General features: G+C 30.7%; 1 protein-coding gene across 1 annotated transcript; it reads left to right on the top strand.

Annotated features, from left to right (window-relative positions):
- Positions 1–7,472: 7,472 nt before the first annotated feature.
- On the top strand, positions 7,473–10,660 carry LOC145185005 (putative serine/threonine-protein kinase DDB_G0278521). The gene has a single exon (XM_090094175.1). The coding sequence runs from the start codon at positions 8,997–8,999 to the stop codon at positions 10,536–10,538; it is 1,542 nt and encodes a 513-aa protein (XP_089950301.1). The 5' UTR covers positions 7,473–8,996; the 3' UTR covers positions 10,539–10,660.
- The last annotated feature ends 726 nt before the right edge of the window (positions 10,661–11,386 follow it).

The following is an 11,386-nucleotide window of genomic DNA, read 5'->3' as shown; positions in this document are numbered from 1 at the left end:
TTTGTCCCATTCAATGAGACATACTTAATGAATGGGACAAATGTCATGCTCCAATAAAACTCTCTTTTTACCAATAGCCAAATGCAAATCCAGTTTTTTTGTTTTAATATATCATTGAGCAAGAGTCGGTGGTTATCAAACATATTTAAATATATATATTAAATAATTTTATCTACGTTTAAAAAGGAATTTTGCAAAAACTGTCCCATTCATTGAGGTTTTCCCCTATTCATTTAAAAATATTTTTTTTCATTAAAAAAATAATCGAATTTAATATTTTAAGGTATCATGGGGCCTAAAAAAGAACATGCGTGTAATTTGTGGTACAGACAAATAATATCTCGAATCAAAATTCAAATTGCCTTCACAAATAGACTTGTAGACTGTAGAAATGGACATATACTGTTTATATTCGTAAGCAATCATGAATCAATAAAACAACTACTTTCCTCTCTAAAAAACTGACTTATTTACGAAATAGCTTGAATACCGATGCATTAACTAAACAAGATGCTGGTATTTAGCAATTTTAATAAATCAGCATAACCTGAACATATGGCACCTGCCATCCTCTAATGGTAAATCTATAATCAGATTTATACTTTTTCATTATCATCTTTATATATCACATCTGTTTTATTTCAGGTATTATTGTGAGGATTTGTCAAAGCAAGCAAAGCAGGGATCGACTTGATTCTATTGATATTTTAATGGTAAAATGTGTTATATATCAGGAGTTAAGCTATTACAAATTAATTTTTACCTTAGGGCATACCAGATATAATTTATTTTGTTTGTTATTGCAAGACTTTATCAGAGCATGCTGAAAGTTAGAAGTTTGCTTCTATGGATATTGATGTCTTAAAAAGATAAAATTAAACCTGTTAGAAGAATCTACATTTTCTAACTGCGGACGTCAATGCTGAATGATAAATGGAGAAGATGCGTCTTGTTCGGATCAGGCAAGCACAACCGTCACAAAAAAGACTATTTTCATGGCCAAAATTCTGTTATTTAGCAAATGGAAAAAAAATTCCTTTTAGTTTAAAATTTTTTTTTTTTTATTTTTTACATAAAATTTTTTTTTTTACATAAAATTTTTTTTTTACATATAATTTTTTTTAACTATTTACATTTATTAAAGTGTTCAATTTATTGGGGTGGGAGTAATAATCCATTTCGATTCCTCCCTCCCTAACAAACTTTAATCTTTTTTTTAAAGGAAAACTTTTTATTAAAGTACAATCCAAAAACAACATCGCAAAAAATAGGCATAATTCAAGAATCTATAAATCCCTTTAAGTTGGCTTTTGAGTTTATAGAAAGCTGGGTAAATAATATACAAACAATATACACGGGATAAAGTAATATACAGTAATGGAATACGCCTTTTATTATATACGCGGTATTCATTACATATTGACATATAACATATTATAAACATTATAAGGTATAATATGACAATCCTTTTAATGAAATTTTGTTACTTAAATGTGGATAACTTTTTCTAGAATCCTTCATTTTTTCTGAAATTCTCACCATTTTAATACTAATTTAAAGTTCTTTCCAATGATAAAAATAATCAAATATATAGTTTTTAATTATTAGGCATATCCTTACAATTGTCTCAAAGTTGTAAAGTTGAGGCAGAACTTTTGTTTTATCATTGTTTTATCATTGAAGTTGACATTTTTCTGAACTAGTAGAAGAATTTTCAACTGTTACGTTTCATTCTTAATCACTGAAAATGCAGAATGTTTTTCTATTTTCTTCGTGTTTTTCTGCAAATGTAACCCAGATAACACATGGACGTCGGCTTGATGTCTTGTCGGCATTGTTTTATTTCATCGGCCCGATGTCGGTCCGACAAATAAAGTAAATTGACTTATGTTCTATCGGAAAACATAATTGGCTCGATGTGTACGAACATACCATAAAACAATGATATATTATATATACTAGATGTCTGACTTGCGGGAATATTAGGGATTTGTTGTATACATATATATATATATATATACAACAAATCCCTAATATTCGCTATCTTGAATAAACTAACGTTACGGTTGATTATGTTCTCAAAAGCAAAACATTGCTAACATTACTCTTGAATTTACTAACTTTACGGTGGATTTTGTTTTCAACTGCAAAACATTGCCAGCCTAGTTTCTACCACGAAAAATGATTTTTGGTTTATTATTGATGGAATAGTTTTTTCGAGGGTCATCAGACCGACAAACGAACTGTAAAACATGTTATTCTTGTGAAACATGTCATTCTTTCTTGTGAACTTTAATTTGTAACTAAATTTTTGACTTTGTTTTAAACAATCTAATCTTTAATAATATCAAAGAAAAAAAGGTTTATGAAGAAACGAACTTTTATCGAATAATAAAAATGGAATTCCTTAATGTTCTTTGCAAAAATAAACTATTTACATGAAACATTCTCTTTCAACTTTTACATTGAAACATTCTTTTTTACATAAAAGATATAATAAAAATAATTTTTCACGGGAGGTTAACTTGTAGCATGAAAATAAAGTCAACAGCTCACGCTTCAAACTAGCGTGAAAATATCTTGCTAGTTTGAAGCGTGTTAGTTGTTTTAAAGTTCATTGCAGTCCACAATCAATAAAAGAAATTTTTAAACTTATTCCATAAAAATTTCAAAGGTATTTCGTTCAACAGAGTAAGAGTCCAGCTAAAACAAACTAGCGTGATAATACAGGGGGGCGGCAGCGATTCGCGCACTTTTTAGAACATTTTTCAAAATGAGTTTTTAAAGCACTAAAAAGTTGTATTCATGGAGTATTAACAGGAGAAAAGTTGAAGATAAATACTTTTCCCACCTCAACATTCAATTAGGCTTCCTTTTTTTTTGATCACTGCCTCAAGCCTAGGGAAGAAGGACTGGCAGGTGCTTATTATACAGTCACTTGACATTGATTTCCTAGCACGGGTAATTGATGGCTTTAGTAACTTGACACTTGAGTTGGCCTTTTTGCAAGCCTTACTCTCAAGTACGCTCCACATACTGTAGTCATGGGGATTCAGGTCAGGGCTGGATGGTGGCCAAAAGTGTTTGGGCCAGAAATTAGCCATATTGTCCTGAAGATATTGTTGAGCTTTTCTGGATCCATGACAAGGTGCATTGCCCTGTTAAAAGATGTAATTGTTTTCTGGGAATGTCTTCTTCAGCCATGGCACCACATAGCGTTTTAGTAAGCTAATATACTCATCAGAAGTAACTTTTTCTTTCTATTTAATGTAGATTGGTGGGCATTTCTCTCCGTTAGGAGCGATGATTCCTAGCATCATGATGGACTGAGGGTGCTTGGTGTGATACACAGGTGGTGCTATGTCACTCTTCTGCACAATGAATCTGTCATTACACCTATCTATCACACAGTCAACACTAAAAAGTTTTTTATTTGAGAAAATATTAACTGTTGACGAAGCATGGCTTTTTAGCTGATTCAGAAGTTTCTTTGATCGCTCCAATTGTAAAGTTTTTAGTCTTTCTGTCAAAAGTTGATATGAAGGTCGGGCCACACTGGTTTTTCCAAGTGTTTTTAGAGTTCTTCCGACTGTCCTCTCATCATTATTGAACAATTTTGCTGTCTTTCTAATGGATACAATAGAATTCTTTTCAACATGCTTTTTAAGCTTTTCTGTAATCTTTCTATAAACTTTTTTGTTCACTGGAGATGGCATTTTGGCTCTCTCAGCACTGTCACGTTTTTTCACTTCGTAAAATGTAGTTTTAGACACTCCAGAAACACTAATCACTTCACGTGCAGGTAAACCCGCGTGAATCAAATTTAAAGCTTCGGTTCTTTTGGCTTCCATTGTAAAACTTTTAACTAAAATATTTTTTATTCACAATTTTATTAAAATCTAAGATGGTCATTGAACATTAATCAACAAAACCAAATTGCGGAAGTACTTTATTTACATCACAAAACCTAGCCAAAATTTAGTTCGCGAATCGCTGCCGCACCCTGTAGTTACGCGAGATGGATTCCCTAAACGTTCTATTATTCAAAATCTTTATTATAAAGTAAAAACCAGGTTATTAATACTTTTAAAAGATAACTTAAACAAAAAAATAATCACTTTCAAGATGGCGAATATGTGCGATCACTTTCAAGATGGCGAATATTAGCGATTTGTGGTATATTTTTGTACTTTCAACTTCAGATTAGAGCACTTTCCATTAATTTTGAGACCTTTGTTTTTATACGATTCTTAATCAGCATAAAGTTCTCTATTAGAATCAATCAAAAAATTAGGGAGGGGGGGGGGGGGAGAAAGTGTAGTAGCACCTACATATATATTCCATAACTGAAGAAGCCACATCAATTTATAATTATATTTTCGTTTATACAATTTGGTTAAGCAATTTTACTTTTTTAAATTTATTTAAAAATCTAATTTATATTAATATATTTATAAAATACATTCAAAATGAAGACTCGAAAAAGGCAATATTGATTATTAATCCTACAGTTTTGTTAACATACAATACTTTATAAAACAAACAACCTATATTAAATGTATTATATAGTAAAATTATTTATTAGAATAATATTGTTATTGTTTTCTTATTTGATTTAGTCTATATAATACCTTTATTGGTATATCTTACTACAGAATATATTTTATACATGTCATAAATAACTTAGTTGCATTTTTCCGGGCAGTTCTTTATCGGCTATTCATCAGCTTATTCATCATGAAAAGGTAAATTGCTAATGTCGTTTTTACGTTTTTGTTACGTCGTGCCGATGAGCAGCCGCCCATCAAAAATACATCAAAATTACATATAGGTGATTAAATGCGATAACGGGCCGATGCTGGTGTGTTATCTGGGAAGCATTGTTAAGCTGTTAAATACAAACTAAGAATAATAAAAAAAAAAAAGTAAAATTCTTTACTGTGAAAATCATAAAAAAAATGTTGATGCTTTTTCCTGGAAAAAAAATCGTTTATTTACATATTTTCGAAAAATCGTTTTTTTTTTTTACTTTGAATCTCTCAAATCGCGCGCGCAGAAAAACGCAGGTTTTAAAAAAACGAATAAAATGGAAAATATTTTCTGTTTTATGTACCACAATTCTTATTTCATAATATTTAAGCCTAAGTATTGTGGTATGGGGTGTGTGGCGGCTTTTAAATTAAAAAAATTAGTTTTCAAGAATAGAAAAATAAACAAATATGTCGACAAAAGTGTCCTCCGGAAAAATCTTCTCTCAAGTGCATTACAACCAAACATTAACTTCAATTTTGTTTCCAGCAAGTCAGTGACCCTAAGGACACTGTTAATGTTATTGTGCAACTTTGCCATAAAACGTCAAAAAAATTCTCAAATGAGCGGCTCGATCTCCAAGCTATTTGGTTTCAAAAATTGAGACAAAAATATTAGCAGCCTGAATAAATTCAAGTCATCTGAAAAAATGTAATTATATCCCTACTGCAGTTACTAAAATATTGATCACAGAAACTGCAGAGAGTTTAAGAATCAAAAAGAAATCCAAAAATTCAAATACTAATTTTTTTTTTACATTTAATTGGTTTATTGTGGCTGTCATATTGATTCAAAAAGTGATAATTTTACAACAATTTGTGAAAAGCATTCAGTTGTTTTTGACAATTTTTCCACTGCATCAGAAGACTTTGCTGCGATCTATTTAACTTTCAGAAAAAGAAACTGACCAATGAGTGCATATTAATTGTATTGATATTTTCCAATAAACAGGTTAGATTTTAAAACAAAATAATTATTTGCATATTTGGCCCCAATATTTCGGAACCGCATTTGAAACTGATATCAAAAACCAAATAGTTTAAGACTGGCTTAACTAAAGCAAATTGATTAATCCACACGCATCACCCGTTAGCTTTCAAATTTTAAGTTATTTTATAGAGCTTTTTTGCCGTTTCTGACGAAAAAATCCCGAAAATATTCTGAGGAAAAAAGTAAAATAGAAGAGAAGCAAAACTCATAACACTTATCAAGAGATGACATCAACAGACAGCTTCAAAATATTAATGTTCATGACAACGTCATTCAAAATCTTCAAAACATAACAAAATCTGACGGAAGAAGAACGCCTGCACAGACTTAAAAAATACTGAACGGCTAAAAAGAAATTTTAAAACGATAATAGGAAAATAAAACGGTTTTCACACAAAAGAAAAGGCATGATTTTGTTTTATTCAATTTTTATCTATTGCACCACCTGATCAGTAAAAAAATGTAGAAAACAACTCTGAAGTTCTAATATATCAAGTTAAAAAAGCTACAAAGAAATTTTTTAAGAAAAAATGAAAATGAAGAATTCTAGCAAGATTTAAATTTATCCGGTGTCATACTTTTCGATGAATTTGCGGAAAACTATGCTTTTGATGACCAAGATAGAATACAGAGATACAATTGGAACGCAAAACACAAAAATGTGTTTTACATTCAAGTAGTGTTTAACTATTATCAAACATACTGCTTCAAATCGGACAATATAAAGCATGACATTCCCTTCAAATCCGACGATATAAAGCACAACATTCCCTTCAAATCTGACGATATAAAGCATGAGGTTCCCTTCAAATCCCACGATATAAAGCATTACATTCCCTTTAAATGTCTATAGATAACCTAAATGGTTTTTGATAATGTTTAGCTAAATGTTAAGAGAATAAAATGTGGCTTCTTTAACCCACTTTTGAAAAATTGTAAAACTGAAAAAAACAAACAAATAAAAAAAAACAAACCCTGGACAGGCTAAAATATGATTTAGGCCATGTCAAGTAGTTGTCAATTTTCTAGCATGGCTTAAAGGATGCGTTTTAAACAGAAGTTCAATTCAAACCATTTTTCTTGAAGATTGTTTAGAAATAGAATTGTATAACTTTATGAAAAAATCTGTGCGGTCCATTTTGTTTAATTGAGGGTAAACCTTATTTAAACAAGTTCAGAAAAACGATCATAAGGCCAATCATAGCATACTAGTTTGTTATAGCATTCAAATTGTGTATCCATCTGATATTGAATTATTAGATAAACTGGGTAGTGGGGAGTTTGGAACTGCGTATAAAGCAAAACTATTTTCAAAAAACAAAATAGTTGCATGAGAAATGTTTAAATAAAATTATTTACATGTTGCTTTATATCTGTGCGGCCCGCCCGTATCAATTTACACATACAAAGAAATGTAAACACACAAGCAATCTAAATCTTTATTGTCAAAGTAAAAAATTTGGAAAGATGTCAAGTTACTCAAGCTTAGAAGACCAGAATTATAAGAAGGAAGAATAATAAACCAATATATATATATATATATATATATATATATATATATATATATATATATATATATATATATATATATATATATATATATATATATATATATATATATATATATATATATACAGAATTCACAGATGTTCTTATCCGTGTGTAATATACACTGTATTATATTTAATTTTTGGTTACTTAGAGTAAACCTAGAAGCATCTTTTTTTTGTTTTTGCAGACACTACAAAATTATTGCAACGTTTTGATTGCACCTTCAGCATACTGATTGCTTCTTGGCATCTCATTTTCATATTGTTCCTGCTTACACTGGTTCTTCAATGAATGCTCGCTATTGGTGCAATATTTCTAATAAGTTCCTGAAGTCATTATCATCGTGTATCTGATTGGTTATCAAATTGACTGCCCAGTCACAGGAAATTAATCTGAATACCTTCTCCAAACTCTCCCTTGTTGTAGGTGTGAGAATGAGTACAAAAATGAATTGTGTGACTTTTGAACTCTATTTTGCATTACTAATGATTAGGATTTTCCAAAAGTTAATCAATGGAAAATGTCCATTTTTCTCGAAGAACCTGAACACTCTTGTTAGGTGGTACAAACTTTTCACCCCACTTCTCCTTCCTCATTTCTCCAGCCTGATTTATCAAGAATTTGTTCTGTTTCATTCATAATTTATTTTTTAAGTTCTCTTACTTCTTCAAAAGTTTAGACACCATTGCACATTCAATGTACTGCAACTTAATGTTACCAGCAAGTTCTTCATCAATCACCAATGCGGCTCTGACAACTGATATATTGTGGTTTGATGAAATCCTTCTCCGAGGACAATGTGCAATTGGGCAACCTCTTTATAGTTTTTCCTAGTGTTAATACTAGTTGTCTCAGCACATATCAAGATTAAATGCCACAAGTGTTCTTTAACAAGAACTTTTGTAACTCCTACAAAAATAGTTTTAGCATTTCAAAAGTTTTATACTCGATGAGTCTAACTTCATTACGGTTTCCTCGTTCCGAAGTATCCACACTGATTTAGCAGTCAGCTTTCGTCTCTTTGAAGGGTGATTGGTTTCCTTACTTGCAACCTGTTGAGTACTTCACTTCGCCTTTGGTTTTCACATGTTGATGGTAAAGTTATTTTTCTTCAGCAGATAACCATTGACTGTTAACTTTAGTAATATCAAAAAGTTTAATCAGAGCATCATATTTTCCCCTCTTTACACATTCAACGTAAACCTTCAACAAATAAAGCTTGACAAGGGTCAAGCTTAATTTGTATAATTTGATCAAAAAGTATGGAAAATTCAACTTATTTTTCCACTAACATTCTGTATATTTTTTCTTGTGATATTTATTTTAAAGGCACATTTCCTCTTTTTCTGTGTTGCAGATGAAATTGAAACTTATCTAGGATCCTTATATTCTTTCGGATGTAGTATAACTTTTCAATCAGGGTTTATTTCATTGTTTTTTTGTAAAAATTTTATCTATTTATGATACAGGCAACGTTTTTTCATAAGTAAATTTAAAAAGTTTTAAACTCATATACTTATATATACATATATAAATATATATGTAATTTATGTTTTTGTAACTGTAATTTATGTTTATGTACATGTGTGAATATATACTTGTTTATATATGTAAACCATATAGATTCTCAATAAGTAGCGTAAAGAATGGGCAACAATTCTTCACGCAGTGCAAATGAAGAAGAAAAAAAAACATCTGAAAATAAAAAACATGAACTTGTAAAGACTGTTTCTTCATCAGTTTCAAATTCAAACTTAAAAATTGTTTTAGAAACGACAACCGAGAGGAATGACCTCTTGACCGAACGTTTATTGAATACCTTGCTTCATAAGATATTTCTTTTCTTAAACAAAGATGGATACTTTAGCATCCAGACTCCTTCTCATGAAGGCATTAAATGTAAAGTTTGCAAAAAGTTTGGTTTTGCAATCGATCGTTACAAATGTTTAAAATGCAAAGATTTTAACTTATGCGGAGAGTGTTTTGAAGCAAGAAAAAGCATTGAACCCCATGTTAAAGGCCACCCAATGATAAGATATACTGGGCCCAATGAAATATTTGGTGACTACGTGGAAAACGATAGCGTAACTTACGAAAAGATAAAAGAACAATTTGGTGGAATGACTCACGAAGCAATTTCTTGCAATGGCTGCAATTCTGAACAACTTGTTGGTTTAAGACTTAAATGCGATGATTGCAATAATTTTGACTTGTGTTCTACCTGCTTTGAAAAAAACGTTGAAATAAACGATCACAAAAGCGACCATTTTATGTTAGTTTACTATGGCGTACAAAATGTAAATCCTTTAGATATTGAATTTTTAGAAAAGCTGGGTAGTGGAGCATTTGGAACTGTGCATAAAGCAAAACTAATTTCAAAAAACAAAATAGTCGCATGCAAAGTATTTGAATACAATATTGTACATCAGATATTGGGTTTTAACATAGGCGAACTCTATCAAAGTTTCATTCGAGAGTTACTGGCGTACAACGAGTTCAACAGTAACTACATTATCAAAACATACGGCAGTTGTATTGTAAATGACAACGACAATTGCAAGTTTTATTTGCTCACTGAGTTTATGGATAATGGCAGTTTAGCAGCCCTTTTGAATAAAGAACCAGATTTATCCTACAGATGCAGACTGTCAATGGCATGCAACATTGCATCAGGTATGAAAAGAATTCACGAAAAGAACTTTATACACAGAGATATTCGACCTGATAACATATTTGTTAGCAAAGATTATGTCGCAAAAATTGGTGACATGGGCATTGCAAGATTACAAGACCAGTTTGAACAGCACTCAATAATTGGACCCCGGCCATACATGCCAAATGAGTTTTATACTGGTAAATACAACGAGAAGCTAGATGTGTTTACATTCGGCTTGACTTTGTATCATTTGTTTACTGGTAGTTCACATTCTTTCATCAACGGGAAAATTGAGCTCGTTAAGAAACCGATTGTGTTTGGTGAAGTTATTGAGAAATGTTTGCAAGATGATCCTTCCAAGAGACCAACTGCTTCATCTTTGGAAAATTGGCTGACTATATATAAAGAATGCTTTTGGGACTCAATATGCAATCTGGAGGAATACCCACAATTAAGTATGGAAGACCGCACTTTACTGTTTTTAAAGTCATATAACAGCGTTACTGAAATGCTTCAAATCAAATTCGTTTAAGTTACGGAAACTCACTTTTTAGGTTTCCGTTTGCGTAATTTTTTTTCAATAGAGCATTATATCGTGTGTTTAGTTACTGATAGGTTTGAAGTTTAAATATTTGAATATTTTGAAATTTAAAATATTTTGATTGCTTTATTATCTATTTTTTTTTATGAATTTAAAAACATAAAAAAAAACACATCAGTGAATGATTCGAAACAAAAGTGAATGATTCGGTCTAACAAATGTTTTAGAATTTAGAATGTGTTGATCCGCCTAAATGTAATAAGCTGTCCGTAAGTTTTAGTTCGAATTGTTTTACTATTCTTCCTTAACAACGAAACTTTCAAAAGAGCGATTAGTTTTTAAAACGCTTTTCAATAGAAAACTATAAACTTTCTTTTTCTTCGCACATAATTAAAGTAATAATTGAGAAACGCAAATCTCACAAGTAATTCTAATCATTGATTACAAACCAATTACTTTTTAACGCTTTTTCAAATTATGAAAGAGTCCGACTTGCACTCGCTTTTTCGCGATAAATGTTATTTACCAATAGTTTGATTAATAATTCCTATAGAACATCCAATAGAAAAATATTTGGAACACCCTTTAAATATGCAAGAATCTTCAGCATCTAACAAAAAAATGTTTGTGTTGCGAATTTCACGAATTCGCACGAGAGATCTTTAAGAATCTGTAGCGAGCCTAAAAGAATTTTAAAAATTAAGTTTTAAACGGTTCTACTTAAACAAAGAGCCTTTCTTTAAAGATTTAATTATCAAGAGACTTTGCTATTCAAGTTTGTTTCAGTTAAATTGTTTTAAGAGTTCATAAAAAGTAGTTCCTACTGAAATTCAATGAAA

The sequence above is a fragment of the Hydra viridissima genome, unplaced genomic scaffold (genome assembly GCF_058129835.1).
Source record: "Hydra viridissima isolate aposymbiotic clone 2 unplaced genomic scaffold, HvirCarnegie_v1 scaffold_7, whole genome shotgun sequence".
Lineage (NCBI taxonomy): Eukaryota > Metazoa > Cnidaria > Hydrozoa > Anthoathecata > Hydridae > Hydra > Hydra viridissima.
The sequence above is the reverse complement of the archived record's forward strand: the minus strand, read 5'-3'. Positions and strand labels throughout refer to the sequence as shown.

What these genes read in the sequence shown, in the direction of transcription:
- LOC145185005 (XM_090094175.1), top strand. Translation starts at nt 8,997, where the DNA reads ATGGGCAACAATTCTTCACGCAGTGCAAATGAAGAAGAAAAAAAAACA.